The sequence below is a fragment of the Vigna radiata genome, chromosome 11 (genome assembly GCF_000741045.1).
Source record: "Vigna radiata var. radiata cultivar VC1973A chromosome 11, Vradiata_ver6, whole genome shotgun sequence".
NCBI classification, from domain to species: domain Eukaryota; kingdom Viridiplantae; phylum Streptophyta; class Magnoliopsida; order Fabales; family Fabaceae; genus Vigna; species Vigna radiata.
Window position 1 is genome coordinate 17108124 of NC_028361.1, and position 16763 is coordinate 17124886.

The 16763-nt window shown below is 34.0% G+C and overlaps 1 protein-coding gene across 1 annotated transcript; it reads right to left on the reverse strand.

The window, feature by feature from the left end:
• Positions 1-3162: 3162 nt before the first annotated feature.
• Positions 3163-16540, reverse strand: LOC106777805 (putative leucine-rich repeat receptor-like serine/threonine-protein kinase At2g14440). Its single transcript, XM_014665566.2, has 9 exons — positions 16298-16540; positions 15164-16228; positions 14473-14623; positions 13829-13900; positions 8864-8932; positions 7402-7473; positions 6338-6415; positions 5516-5721; positions 3163-3746 (listed from the first exon to the last, which is right to left on the reverse strand). The coding sequence occupies exons 1-9, from the start codon at positions 16386-16388 to the stop codon at positions 3640-3642; spliced, it is 1911 nt and encodes a 636-aa protein (XP_014521052.1). The 5' UTR covers positions 16389-16540; the 3' UTR covers positions 3163-3639.
• Positions 16541-16763: the final 223 nt, after the last annotated feature.

Consider the following 16763-nt stretch of genomic DNA (forward strand, 5'->3'; position numbering starts at 1 on the left):
AATGATATTTTAACACCAATTTTTTGGTACCATTTTGACACTGCATACGTGTCAAAATGTGGTTGAACGATTTCAAATTAAAAAAAAAACTTTGCTTTTTTTCTTCCAAATATACCCTTGTCTCAGTTTTTTTAATTTAAAATCGTTCAACTATATCTTTACACGTGTACAGTGTCAAAATGATGTCAAAAATTGGTATTAAAATATCATTTTCCTATTTTTTGAACTTTGATTCTACTGAAATAGTAGTACTGATTCATTAGACTTTGACATTGATTTTAATATTTTAAAATATATTAAAAAATTTCTATTTATTATAAATATTCTGCAAAGAAAGAATACCAATTTTTTTTAATATTTTTCACTTATATCTTCCATATTACTTTTATTAACACTAATTGTTTTTTCAAATTTGCAGGTAATTTGATTTGAAGTGAAAGTTTTTAATAAATGTTAGGATTTGATTATTCAATAGCTATAATAGGTTTTCTGGCCTGAATAATATTGTGAACATGTATGGTTCATGATTGAAATATATACAAGTGAATTAATGCAATAAAGGTGTCTCTATTTTTCTTTTGTTTGTCTTTTTGTTAACATTCACTACAAAAAATATGATTCTTTGTGACCAAAATTTGGTGATAAATATAAATTGTCACAATTTATATTTGATTTGTGATTATTTTTTTGTTTGTCACAAATAATATTCACAATAGTAACAAAATTAAAAAAATTATCCTCAATAATTATATTTAAAAAAAATAAAAGTACATGCCATATATATTTACTAAAAAAATTTTCTATAAATAAAATAATTTATTTTATGATAAGAATATAATTAATAAAATTTTTTATTAAATAGTTATAAATTAATGGTTATTTATTATTAAATCATGAACAATTACAAAGTCAAACTATATTTTTTTCAATATTAATGTGTCATAAATTCCTTATTATATATTAAATAAAAAAATCTACAAATATACGTATCTATATATTAGTGGAAGTCAAATTATTTTTATTTGGTGAAAATTTAATTAACAGTGATAAATATAAAATTTGTTACTATTTATATATTATATGCCATCTTTTTCAATTTATTATAAAAGTTTGTTTAAAAATGATAAACTATACATGTCATAAATAATTGTTCAATAATATAAAATGTGTGAGATTCCAAAAATGCCCTCTAATGCATAACACCATCAACTGTGGAGAGGGGTTATTTTCTTCTCTGTTTTTTTTTTCATAGAACAACTCTCCTCGTTTAGTTCTCCATCTTCTTTCTTTCATATCTCACTCAACTCTTATTTTATTTGTGATTACAGAATAGGATGCGAAGAACTCTTTCATTTTACTTTTGCATGTAACTTTTTAGTGGGTTAGATGTCTTCTTAGAGTACTTAATGCATTTTTTTATAATTCGTGATTTTTTTTAAGATAAAATCGTTTAAAGACAAAATCGTTTAATAACTCAAATTTTGAAATTTAACAAAAATATATTAAGGTATCATGAAATTTTAACTAATTTATTTTTACACTTCAATTGAAATTGTGGAAAAATATTAAAAGGAGGAGGGGATGGGGGCGTTGAATAGTGTTAAGGAAATTTTTTTGTAAATGACACTTAACAACTTTGGTGGTGATTGAACAATTTATACAAGTTGTTAAATGCTTGATTTATTAAACATTGTTTACATCAAGCTGAAGGTTTTTCAAGCACTTAGCTAATTTATTACAACATTTCAAGATGAATAGTTCTTGAAGAAAATGTTGGTGGTCATCAAGAATGTTTAACAATGGTTGACTTTTGTGAGCGACTTTAGTGTTTATAAATAAGGTGTTTGGAAAGCTAAGACAATATGCACACAACTGTTTTATACTGGTTTACTCAACTAAGTTCCACTCAGTTCTGCTATAAAACCTTTTAGAGAGATTCATTAGATTTCCAATAAGGTTACACTTGAGTATTGACATTAATCCTGGGTTTCACTAGATAATCCTCGTATCAACCTGATATATTGCCTAGAACTAAATTTCACCACTCCTAGTTATGCAGTATTCTTCACCACTCTTGATATCCCTAGTCAATCCTAGTAACACTTGTTACACTGACTAGTTGAGTATTAGTACTACTCCTGTTTTCCCTAGTCAATTTAACCTAGTCAATTTTGCTAACCCTCGTTAAATTGACTAGAACCGAGTATCACCCATTCTTGATTGTTCAATATTCTTTGATCCACTCCTGGTTTCCACTAGACAATTCTTATATCAACCCAATACGCTGCCTAGCTAGTATTTAACTCAAATCAGTCAATCAACAAGTGTTTGAATTCTATTCAGAATGTGCAATCAATTAGATTGCTTACAAGTCCTAGACAATAACTCTCATAGAAAGGATATGTTTACAATACAACTCAATCTAGTAGACCTTATAGGTTTTTCATCCTTACAAATGTAAGCTTTTGACTTTATATAGGCCGGAGTGTATTCTCAAAAATTGTTCTTACATGAGGATGATTTTTTCTTTATATTACTTGTGTGCCTATCCTTTTGATCTTCTCATCTAGTGATCTTATATTTATAAGTTTTATGAGAAAATATGTATTAGACTATGCTTGTCTTAGATTTTCAAATCTTCATAACTTTTTTCATAAATGGCAGCCATAAATTGAAGTCTTCTTGTTAAAACAAACATGTTTTTTCAATACATTATCAAAAGTAAATTGTACCAACTTTTCAATGCAACTTTTAATGGTGAGAACATTTTCTGAATATCTTATTTGTCTCTAATTGTCACATGTCCAAAACCCAACCCTTCAAATTCCAACAAGAACAATAACAACAATAATAATATAATAGTAATAATAAAAAATAATACTCATTTTTATCTTTTATGAATATTCTAAAATGTAATCACTTTTTTTCTCGAGTTATATATATAATTTCATCCTATTTCTTGTATTCTATTTTCTTATCTTCGTTTTTCTCCATTTCCTTCTTTTCTATCAAACATCTGATATCATAAAAAGAAATTTATATAGGATTTTGGTGCAGTCCATCCCTAAACTACAAACCTCTGAATTCAAGCAGCTATTCCCAAAAGGTCTTGGAATTATACTACAGAACGTGGAATAAAAAATAGAAAGCATTACCGCGAGCGAAGAAATTTTAGTTATGGGTATTAGCTAAATAAAATCTTTGAAATGCAATGTACAGTAAAATCATTCACTTATCTTTTGCTGCATTGATCGGTATACAAGAATCAACCAGAGTCAATGTGCCAAGAAAAAATCAACACTAAGTTGTGGCTCAAATTTCATACATTAATGGGTTGTACCTATCACATTCAGCAAAAGCCGCGGGCTACGTATTGACACTACAGGGTATATATTTCTTTAATGGGTCAAGAAACAATGTGACAGAGGGAGCATGCATTGTACAATAAGTAGCTTCCAGAAACCTTGAAGAGACAAAAAGCTGTACGAGAAAAGCCATTTCTTTCCTAAAGCCGCAATGTTGTTCACATCATGGCAAGGCATAATGCTGCAACACATTCAAACCCTTTCTGAAGCTGTGTCTTTGTATGTTTGGCCGAAAGCTATGACAATGAAGATTCCATTTCCATTAAGATAAATGTTATTGTGTCGTAAAATGTGAAGGTTGTCCCTTGGCGTGTTGACTCTCCATCTCAAGAACCATCAAGGATTTCTGCCTCTGATATCGATTTCTCTTGGCTGCTAATGCTGCATGAGAAACCACAAAATAGTAAACAGTTAGCAGAGGATTTCAGCATCAAACATATTCGAGATTATACTAACGCAACATTTCTAGTCATTTAAAGGAATTTAAACGATTCCTTACCGAACATTTTAGATTTAAAGACAGGATGTGTCTATAACGCTCCTAAAGGTTTATTATCACTTCTAATTAAGTAGTTCCTGTCTAGAATATAAATATCCCTTTCATCTTTATTAATTAAATTAATTATAAAGGCAATTTAAATAAAAATTTCCAGAAGAGAACTGACATAGAGCCATAGACATATGAGAATAGAGATATGGATAAGGCCACTGCAAAAGATGGACTTAAATCCCTTCTCCTTAAATTGATTATTCGCTCCCAATATAAGCCATGTTAAAAGATGGAACATATGGGCAAAAAAACTAAAACCACTAGAGACCAGAAGAATAGCTAGTAAAGCCGTCCAACCTGTTGAAAGTAATAGAAATTTCTAATGATTTGACTGAATCTCAGAGCACGTTTTGTTGGCAAGAAGTGAAATCTGTTTACATGATTTGAGTTGTTTAATATTTGACACATTTTCGTTTCAATGTAATATATCAATCTTTTTCTAGGAGATCCTTTAAAGTAGTTTAATATATTGATAACTGCATTTCAATGATCTTCTCACATATAATTAAAAAATTGGCTTACCACACTAATAGAAAAAAAATGTTAGAACGAGTAACTACACATAATCAAACTTTCCAACTAGTCCTCTATATTGCTTGGGGTCTAACATAGGCTCCTCTCTTTTGATAGAAGTTTAATATTAGACTCCATGAGTGTATCAATAGATTTTGAATTCATCAACCTAGTTTCTTCCAAAATATCCAATGCATACTCTCTTTGAGATATAACAGTATCATCATTAGACTGTATCATCTCAATACCTAAGAAATATTTGAGTTTGTCAAGTTCTTTGATTTGAGAATGATTGCAAAGATGTTGTTTCATATGAGAGATGTCATGATTGCCATTACTTGTATAAGAACGATGTCATCAAAAATACTATCAAGTAGACACATCCAGTACTTGAGTGACAATAAAAGACTAAATGATCTACCTCACTAAGTCATACCAAATTGTTGAGCAACGTTACTAAATTTTCCAAACCAAACCCTAAGACACTATTTTAGGCCATATAAGGATTTACAAAAATGACATACCAACCCAGAAGAGTCCCCCCTAGCAACAAATCTTGGAGGTCGCTCCATATGAATATCTTCTTACATATCTCTGTTCACAAATACATTTTTGACATCTAGTTGATGAGGAGACCATTGTTGAAGAACCACCACAAGTTTGTTTGTATCTTTAGTAGATTTTAATATGGTCCCCCTGCTTTTCTATATTTCTTTTCTTTACTTTTTTATGCTATTTAGGTATACCACAAATGATTAATATTATAGAATGTCAACATAGTTGGGTTCATACGTAATATGGTGATGCTTTTTGCGTACTCTAATTTTTACTAAAACAATCCTACTTTCTTAATAGAATTTAACTTTGCTTGCTGACTATATAAGTAGTCTTACCTTTTCACTATCAATGAATTAATTCTGCCATCATTCCAAAAACAGTTAAAATTTTCAATGTTTGTGATAAAAGCCTCAGTAAATAAAGAAAAATATGTTGTGTAAAATATATAAAAGAAACCACATCAGTAGAGTAATCACTGCCGTACTAGTTGGTTTCAAACTGAAGAAAATAAAAATGAAATCATACTCACATGTTAACTCATGAGGTAGAGCAAAGTCATAGTCATTCCTTCTCCTCCTGATGAAAATATAGACCACCAGCAGTATCGTACAGAAAACAAAAGAACAGGACACGCCTATTGCAATTTTAGCCTGAGTAGATAATTTTCCGTTTTCCCAAAACAAAGGACAAGCTGGCAGAGATGGTACACCACACAAACCTTTGTTTCCAGATAGACTGAGAAAAACAAATCAAATTGAAGGTGTCAGAAATTATTTACCACTGAATGACGTAACTACATAATAGGTGGACCATGGATCACAATCTTTTGGTGATATACTACATTAGTACCTATTACATCCCAAGAACCTTAGGCAACAACTAACGCTGACAAATTACCCGGTAGAAAAAAAAAAAAAATCTTAGCTGGAGTATCCATGTAAAAATTGGCTTCATAGTACGTCTACTATTCGGTAAAACAAAATCATTGACAACTCATCCTTTAAAGATTGAAGGTAAAAAAAAGTTAAGGATTTCAGAGATCATTAAAATTACTTCAGCTTACATAAATAACTCAATTTAGATATCTTTATTGTAAAATACAAGCAGAACAAATGAAAGTTACAGAGGAGCAGGAAACTTTACATAAAGATCTGTCATGAGTTAATTTTGGTATTAAATGCAGATGATAGACGACATGATACGCCTAGATGGATGTGATTTTGCGAGCAACTTATTTTAAATAAGTAAACACACTGACATGACGTTATAGATAATCAAGTATGGAAGTTATTTCAATCTGAACACATTATCCAGAAGATTAAAGAATGAGTATTGGATTAAATTGACATACTCTATAGCTCCACCATGCACACCAATCGAATAAAGTTGTTCTGGTACTTGTCCTTCCAATAAGTTACCATTCAATAGCCTGACAGTTACTCAAAAGAATGGATTAGAAAAATGAATCAAGTAAGAAAAATAGTATCTACCATTTCTAGAGGTCAAGTGTTATCTACCATTTCTTTTCTACAATGCGAAACCACTTAACAGAGAAGAAAAATAGTATCTTCAAAGAAAAATAATAAGATGCCTGGGCATAACTTTTTCTCTTACAAAAAGTAATCAAGCCTGATGTATTTGTGTTGGGATCAAAAGAGAAGGATACTAAATGTCCACATAAGAAGAGGACAATTAGTTAGGCAGTTAGAAACTGAAGGGAATTAAAATATACTAAGAATGAAACATTAATCGTAGACGATTATGTCCACTCAATCATATTAATTGAGTTCTTGGTAATAGAAGACTAGAAGGGAACAATTTCTGATAGGATATGTAATGTATTAGACAGTTTTTAGACAGTTTGGCAGATATAAAAAGGGACAGTTTGGCAGAAATAACACATAGAAGTTAGAAGTAAGGAGAGAGGTGGTTGGGCAGTTAAGAGGGGTTAATTGTAGCAGTTAGGAGAAAGTTATGATGCCTAAGGTGGGTTATCTTTTAAGGGGAGAAACTTGTCTAAAAAAGGGGGTTGAGTAGTTTATTCAGAACCTGTGTTGAAGGGAATTTCTTCCCTTGGAAGCTGTTGGATGTTTTTTGTATTATGTTTTCTTTAATTAAAGTATTATCTTGTGCAGTAAGATTTGAGTGCTTATTTCTTTACTGAATCTGAAAATCCAGTTTCTTGTTCCCAAGAAACCTAACAATTTACAAAGCGTGCTCTAAATAATGAAAGATCTCTCTCTTGAATTTGGAGACTTCACTAGAGTTTGTTAAGAAAGTTGCTGTGATACACACGACACAACACATGACGAGCATGTATCAATAACCTTATTTCTTTAAGGAAATATTTATATTTATGATTTCAGTTAACATTTTTTTATCCTTATGTGTGTCCTGAAGGCAGTAGATACTTACACGAGCTGTAGACTTGAAGAGGCTCCTATACTATCAGGTATTGAGCCCGTTAACTGATTGTTTGACAAGTCCCTATAGTATTTTTCGAAAGAAAAAAAAAATCAAATTGAAGGTGTTAGATAAACAAACATTACATATTTTTAAATAGATAAACATCTGAATCAAAAAAACACTTCTTTCAACAAAAAAATTGTACACCATTAATTGCTCCTGGATTTACGAAGTCGTTTTTCCTTTCAATTCCATAAATTTCTCTAAGTCCATCATTTGAGAAAATTTTGATTTCGGCTCTCCAAATTTAAAATTCATCTTTTCTTTAATATGAAAAAAAGCTTATTTTAGTACCTATGTCCAAACATTGTGAGAATGAATACTTCTTCAAAAGGAAAAGTAATAAGATGTTTGATAATAAGAATAAAAGATTGAAATAGGTTACCATGAAACAACTTGTAATGTTCAGCCATATAAGCAAGAGTTTTAATAATAGATGCGACAAAGTCACTAATAAGACACCTTTTTTCCAATTACAGGGACTAAGAAAGAAGTTTTAAATTTAGGGGACAAAATCATACTCAAATTTTGAGATACTAAAAACATATGTAAGTCAAAATCTTATTACTTAAAAACACATTCAAGAAACAAATAATGCCCTTTTTCTCTCTCCTACACAGATCCTCAAACATGCAACTCTCCTTTCATCAAATAATCTTACCCTTGAATCTCGTTTATGAAATGAAACAAAAAAGACAAAACTCACTTCTATTTTTTTATTACTGGAACCACCACATATTTCCACTTTACATTTCTATAAAAAAATATTTTGTTCCACTTTTCCTACTTCCAGAAAAATACTCTTAAGTACATTCAAGAAACAAATAATCCCTTCTCTCTCCTACGCATAGATCATGCCTCTCTCCTTTTATCAAGTAATCTTAATATTGAATCTTATTTATGAAGTTAAATAGAAAAAAAAAATAAAAAAAACCCACTTCTATTTTCTATTACTATAACCATCATATATTATATAAATTTCTCTTCTACATTTCCATGAATTTTTTTTCTCTACTTTTCTTACTTTCAGAAAAATACTCTGAAGTACACATTTTTCAAATCAAATATATTTTTTAATTTGTCCAGAAGATCATTAAATAATTGCATTGAATTACTTTTTCATAATTAATAATAAGAATACACGTGAAAGTTTCTCTTGACATACACTAATTGCTGAAAAATATCATATGAATCGACATGAAAAGAAAATATTTTAAATGCAAAAACGTGATTAAATAACTTTTTCTCTTGTATTTCAATAATGTATATCTTATAGAAGTATTAAATAATTATTTCTATTATTTCAGTAATATGTTATATCTTATAGAAAGAATAGAAATGTAAATGGGAACTTTGAATGAACTTTAAAGTATTATGCATCACTTGTACAAAACAAAAACTCAAAGCTTACAGGTGTATCAGGGATTTTTGACCTAGTCCAGCAGGTATTTCACCCGTCAACAAATTAGAACTCAAATTCCTGTAAAATTGAAGAGATGTTACCTGATGATAGAAACAAACAAAAACATGACTAAATTTTTCTAGGAAAACGCATACTAAAAACATAAACTTAATTAAATCCAATCTACTACAAAAGTATATGAGCAGATCCAAATGCAAAATTCTAGCCAAGATGATGCTTGTACAACAAGGCTAGCCCAAAACTACCAAAGGAATTTATTGGAGGTTAAGAACAGCAACAATTAAGCATAGTTTCCGTTTTATCATTATTGCATCAACCTAATGTGTCATATCATAATATAAAGACTGAAGCCACGCAAAGAAAACAAGTTTAGTTGAAAGCACTAAAGCTGATCATATTTGAAAAAATATATTAATTCATACAGTCAAAGTGATGGTTGTCAAACTAGCAAGTGAACCTCATAATATTGTACCCATTTACAACTTTAGGTGGCGAAATAGATTGCACTCACTGCTAAAGTTCTTTCTTGGCAGAATCTGTCATATTATTGTACCCATTTACAACTTCAGGTACCCATTCGCAATCAGATTTTCTCTTTGATAGCAAGTCAAGAAATAGAACTCCAACAACTCTATGTGAAGACAGCCTTCCTCCAGGGCCAACTGGAGGAAGGCATTCTAATGTGTTAGCCAAAGGGTTTTGAGGAGGCAGGTAAGGAGGAGTAGGTGTGTAAACTGAAGAGGTTTCTGTATTGGCTGAAATAATCTCCTAGACAATGGTATAAGAAGCTTGATGTGCTCTTCTCTCAAGGGCACAATGAAAGTCCTTATGATCCATATGTCAATTATAGAAGGTGAAGAATGGTTAGTTTGTCTACCTTGTTGTATGTAGACAGCATATTGATAGCATTTCGTGAAAAGGATGAGATCAAAAGGTTGAAATCACTAATTGGTAGTGAATCTGAAATGAAAGATATGGACACAATTGTGAAGATTTTAAGATGGTTATCAAGAGGATTGATCCCAAAAGAAGTACTTTATGTGTCAAAGGCAGTAGATTCAAGAGGTGCTCAGACATTATAGAATGGAAGGTGTTAAAGTCATGAGAAAAAATTTCGCACACATGGCATACATCTTTCTGAACTCAATTGTACTCAAAATAATGAGGACAAGCAATACATGTCATGTGTTTTTTATAATACTGAAGTGGGAAGTTCAACGTATGTGATAATATACACTAAACCAAACCTTATTCAAGCATCTAGTGTGGTAAGTAGACCTGAGCACCCAAAGGAAAAAACATTGGCAATCTATGAAGTGGATTATAAGATACTTGAAGGGAACTGAGGACATTGAAATTATCTTTAAGGGTGGTTCACATTGTACTGTAGCAAGATTCTCAAGCTATGACTATACAATAGACTTGGATGCCAGTCAATCACGGACTACACATTCAATATTGGCAATCGTTAGTTAGTTGGAAAGCTACTTTCCAACCAGCTTTGTCTATCATTAAAGCAAAGTATATTGCATTAGCAAAAGTTACCAAGGATGACATTTGGTTGAAGGATCTAATGGATGTTTTGAGTGCAATTTGTTTGGCTAAGGATCCTATTCAGCATGGTAGGACAAAGCATACCAACATCAAATATCACTTCTTTAATATTCATAAGAGAATTGAAGTGAAAAAGATCGTTACCGAGGAGAATCCAGCAAATGTCTTCATGAAGCCAATTCTCAAGAGCAAGTACATGCATTATTTGCATATGTTGAACATGGATTGCTAGTAGTAATTCTAGGTGAAAGATATGATAGTCCAAGGTGGAGTTTGTAGATTTTAGTGTACTGAACTCTACCTATTGCAGAAGTTCACGAGTAGAGAGTCTAATGACAAGAGTGGTAGACCATACAGTGATCAGTAATCAATGTTTACATTTTAGTTCGATAAGATTCTATTTGTAATTCTAACTAACTTACTGATACAGTGACCATATGTCGTTTTTTTCTGACAGTCAAATCTAGGAGTGCATTGAGAAGTGTGACCCAACCCTAGTGATCAAGTGACCAAAAGCTATGTGAGGCACCACCACACCTCAATCTCCATTAGCCCTCATCATATATGTGTCCCATGTGTCACCTTCCCAATGTCAGAATATCACCAGACCACCACCATTTGTCTAGCTTATGTCTTTTAAACACATTTCAGCCTTTGACTTCTTGGTTCAACACACTTGGGTAGCTGGTCAAGGCTCTCTTTCCTCAAGCTTAGCGTTTTAACCCTCTCCACACAAATCTCTTTGCGGTTCTTTGTCATTTCAATGGCTTTTACTATCTCTACTACCTTTTTAATGCTACTCCTACTACCATGAAAAAACTCAATTGGAAGAACTATTTACTTAGACCATGATTGTGGAGTTGTGGTTCCTTGGTCAAGGATACCATGATCATTTGGTAAAGGATACCATGTTCCAGATGAAGATATGCCTTTGTGGCATAAATTAGACTTCCAATTATGTTGTTTTATGGCAGTTAGTTTAACAGGATGTATATTGACAAGATTAACAGTGTTGGCAAATTGCAAGTCTATTGATAGTCTCATGGATCCAAATCAACAGTTGACAATGGACCAAGGTCAAACTTTTTCAGATCCAGAAAGATAAATGAGGTTAAAGGGAAAACTCATTCATCTCAATATTACAGGACCTGATATTTAAGGTTGATGAGAAAACTCATTCATCTCAGTATTACAAGGCCTAATATTTCTTAGGTTGTGGGAGTTGTTAGTCTATTCATGCAAAATCCTCATATTGATCCAGGTTGTAATTCACATACACAAAAGGTTCTAGGACAAGGACTGTTGTATAAGGACAAAGGACATACTTAAATTATGGGATACTATGATGCATATTTGGTTGGTTGTCCCACGGACAAAAGATCCACCACAAGATATTGTATATTCATTGGAGGGAATATTGTCTCGTGCAAACATAAGTGTTCCTGTCTAAGCTTAAATGGAACTTAGACCGGAGACACTCAAGTTACAGTTGATTCTCTCTCTCTCTCTCCCCGATGTCTGATCTACCAGAGGAGAAACCATCCCCCCATTTATAAAAGGTCTACCTCCTCCTTGTTCGTATCATAACTGTAGTTATCTAACCCATGATCAGCCACTACAGCAACCACCTCCACTCTATGCATCATGCATATAGGAGGTAGTGACGTTAGTGGGTCAATTCTGAGTTAATGTGGTCATCTTGGCACCTAGACGATTTAAATGATACCATGGGCCCAAAGAGTAGCAAATGTCTCCCTGTGCTCGAGAGATACAGACCACTAGCGCTCTAGGCATAAAGGTGCATGAGCAATGCAAGTGAATGGCCTAAGAGGACAGTAAATGGTACAGTACTTCTGGCTTGGGCCTGAGGTATAGATCATTGGTACCCTAGGCTTAAAGTTGCATGAGCAATGCAAGTGAAGAGCCTAAAAGGATAGTAAATGGTACAGTACACTCCAGCTTGGGCCTGAGGTACAGACCACTAGCCCCTAGGCTAAAGGTTGCATGGCTATGCAAGTGAAGAGCCTAAGAGGACAATAAATGATACAGTACACTCCCGCTTGGGCCCGAGATACAGACCGGTAAGAAATAAAGTGTTGTTGTTCAGGGCACATGCTGAATATAGATCTAGAGATTAACAACTCCTTCAAGGGTTGAAATTTTGTGAAGTTAAGCAGAAGTTGTATTGTGATAACTAGTTAGTCATCCCTATTGCTTCCAATCTTGAGTTTCACGGAAGGAGAAGTTGTTGTCCAAGTAACTATGTACTGGATTTTATCTAATAATTTGTTATTTACATTTCATATATTATTCCTAGCCTGTTTTAGTCCCAAACCACTACATAAGTGCTTTAGTGACGGCTAAAAAAGTGACTTATGAGAACCAAATTTTATTTATGCACTCAATTTGCCTAAAACCATTTTTAAGTTGTCCCCTTCAGCACATCATTTCAGTTTCAAGAAAAAACACATGGAAACCTCACAGTTATGCCACAGCTAGCTACCAATACAGCTCAGCAGATATTTTAAGAAACAAAAAATACATTCTCTGCATATTGTGATCTGGTATATCCTGGAAGTGGCTCATCAAGGAACACATTGTCGGCTTTAAATCAAGGTCATGACTCTTCAACCCAAATGCACAATCCAATGATTTCCTCAAATCCTTTTTATTCTGTGCATTCAAGTTTCAAATACAACCAAGTTTAGTACGTGTTTTATTCCTGCTCAGGTTCCATGTATTCTGTTGTTTCATGTATTGTTTATGCTCAAGTTTTCCGGTATTCTATTGTGTTAATGTGTTTTATGTATTTTCCAAACTGACATTATACTGTGCTTGTTTTACTGGACTGTTAAGTAATTAAAGCACAATTCTGTTTGTTGTTTTTCATTTCCTAAGGATGTCTGAATATGTTTTCTTGTCCCCAATGCAAAATGTCTGATTAAGCTCTATTTGAGTTCTGTTCTTTTGATTTTTGTGATAATGTTTCTATTAATTCTTGTCATTTCGTGTTAGAAGGACACGAGGAGTGCCCGGTGTATAAGACATCAAAGGTGAAAGGATTACGACTAAGGTGTTGTTGATTTTGGAATACTTACTAGAAGAACAACACTTAACACTTTTACAAAAATATTATTTTTGCAGTAGTTAAACTTTTATGACTTGAGCTGAGTTTTTTGAATCTTTGTAAACTGTAAGTTTACATAGACTCTTGGGTTGAAAACCTTGGTTCTCATAGAAAAAACAAATATATGAGCTAAACAAAATATAATGAGAACATAATAATAACTGGAAACTATGCCTATTTTATAACATGACAACCAGGGCACCTCATATCAATTTAACCGCATGATGTGAAAGAAAACTAGTATATATAAACATTTGGCTGCTGATACTTACAGGCTTACCAAATCTGACAAAAGACTAATCTGGCCACTTATGAACCCTTTCAAGCCTTGACTGCCCAAATCACTGAAATCAAGATTGAAACAAGGATAAAATAAAAATTGTAGGAGAAGAACTATTGTCTGAGCAAAAAACAAGTTGTAACTTCCACCATATTATTTTTCTTTTTCTAGTTTCAGAGAGCATGAGTTGAACCCATAATACCCTACCTACCAAGCTATTTAGGGTAAAGAGTACTAATAAGCTCCAAAAGGTGATCCGCAGAATAATTAAGAGGAGGGAGAAATACTTTTTATTGTACAAAAAAGGAATAAGATTTTATTTATTTCTTTTTCCTATTCTTTGGTGAATTATAAGAAGCCTTTTTTTATTTCTTTTTCTTAGTTTGGTGAATTATAAAAAGCTTTCTGATATAATGATATGACCACAACATATCATGAGCAGTTTAGACTCACCCACCCTCAGTAGTCAGTTTGCTTAGCATGTGAAACCTAACCGACCACAACACTACTAACCTTACGCATAAAGTTTCAAATGTCAATTATTAAGAGACTTTTTTAGTAAGACGTAGCAATAATCTTCTTTCCAAAAACCAATTTGAAGCTCAATAACTTTCGAGAATAGGAAGCAATGCATACATTTGACTTATCACCAAAGCAGTATTATCTTTACTCATACGGCAGGTAACTCCCTCCCAAGCATCCCAATTAGTAGGGGCACAAGGATCACCATTCCAACCCATTCTTTCAGGCACCCGAAGTGAATCTTTCAATGCTTTCATGGCAACCACTGCACCCAAACATAGAAAAAGAAAGAAAAGGTAATTCAGTGACCATAATTCTTTTGTGGCTGCTCTCCAGTCAACAAAATTTTGACCAAGTCCCTCCTTGCACATTGATGTAAATAAATATCATTACCAAAATAAAAATCCACCAAAATAATCGCCACATAATTTTTATAGAAAAAAATTGCCCACACCAACCACCCAAATAATCGGTTAGCATATTTCACAAAATTAGTAAATCATAACACCCCAACTAAATTTCCAATAACACTACCTTATGACATCAATTCCCCACAAAATTATTAGCGAAAGAGCGATGGATGAATCCGAAGTCAATTTCCATACGGTCATCAAAGTTTCCCAATTTGCATCCGTGAAAATATGAATTAAAAACAGAAAATCCTCCCCAAATCAAGAAAACAAAACCCGATCCCTTCTATGCATCAAATTTCCAAAATCATACAGAATTTAAATTAACCAAAATCATACTTCTCAATCCCTCAAATCCCGGAAAAAAAAGTCGAAAAACACACCCGCCCACTCACCTTGTTGAGGAACAGTTGAAGGATCACTAGGCACCAGAGCGTAATTCTCAATCCCACAGATCAGAGGCGCACCCACCACACCCACTAGCTTCACGCTCAAGACGCTGCTACTCAAGTTTTTCACCGTGTGATGCCAAGTAAACGCCGCAAAACCCCCAACTTGCTTGTATATATCAACCCTGGTCAAATTATCACCGTTTATGTACACATCAAACACCCTCCCCCCAACCCTTCTCACCCGCCCTTCAATCTCAGCGAAATGCAGCCAGACCAAGTAATCAAGCTTTGCGTCCACTCTCAACTCGTACTCCAAAACCCCACCTCCCTCCTCTGCTGTCGTCGCCGTCATCACCGCCGTCTGGTAAAGTTTCTCCGGGAAGTAATTCGGCTTTTCCTCAGCCCCACTTATGCTGTTCCGCGTCGATACGGCTACGATTTTACTCTGGCCTGTTCGGAATACCGAATCGGACTGCCAGGAGCGGCCGAACAGGTCGGAGTCGTTGGAGAAGCCCGGCCCCCACTGGTCGGAGCCGCAGGAGAGTCTCCCGTAGTTGACAAGCACAGTGCCGTTGTCGGCGATTGCGGCGGCGTCGTAGGAGGCCAGATCGGCTGCGAAGAGCTCGATGGAGGAGATCACCGGCGGGTCCGTGGCGAGGCTGTAGAAGCAAATTAGGGCTTCTGAGGAGAGGATTGTAGCGAAGAGGTCGGCGTAGGCGCCATCGCGGGCGAGGGACGGGGGCCAGGGTGAGCGCCAGGAGAATACGACAGTGGAGGCGATGGCGACATCAAAGGAGGGAGGGTGGGACCTGCCGTCGTAGTTGTCGTAGACGACGAATGTGCGGAGGAGGTAGCGGGAGGGAGGGAGGGAAGGGATGGCGTAGCAGTTCTTCTTGCCGGAGGAGATTGGGAAGAAGCGGAGAGTCTTCTCGTGCGCATGGTGGAAGTTAAGCGGCTCCGACACGATCCCGGTAGCGCCGCCACTGAAGTAGCGGTCCGACAGCCACGTGGTGTTGAACGGATCCGTGGTGTTGGTCGGACTTCCACAGTCGATGTGATACGACAAACCTTTGAATATGAAATATTAAATATATTAAATAAAAGAAATGAAGTGTTAAGTGTGTGGAAGATGCGTACCATATGGGAATGAAAAAGAAGGTGGAAGATTGGTGGAAATGGTGGTGCCGAAGATGCTGCTCAAGAGTGTCAGAGTGAGGAAGATAGACATTGTGTGTGTTTTTGTTGCTGTCAAATGCGAAATGGAGGAGACTGTGTAATCATGTAATAATAATGGGGCAATCTATGAAATTAGATCGAATGAGAATGAAGATTCTAAGGAAATAAGGTGTTTTTGTCTGCCGTGAGTGACAGGGAGTAATAAATTCAGTGGCTAAGTTTCGAAAAAAATTCTAGTCTGGATAATGATATTTTATCAATATTTTAACATCGTTTACGTTGTTTAATTTTGAAATAATTTACGTTTTATTTTGTTTTTTGAAATGATTTTAGATAATAACACATAAATAAATAATGTTAAAATGTTGTAAAAGAAAGATATTAAAATATACTATACTTTTAGTTTTAATAAATGGGGGTGGTTTAT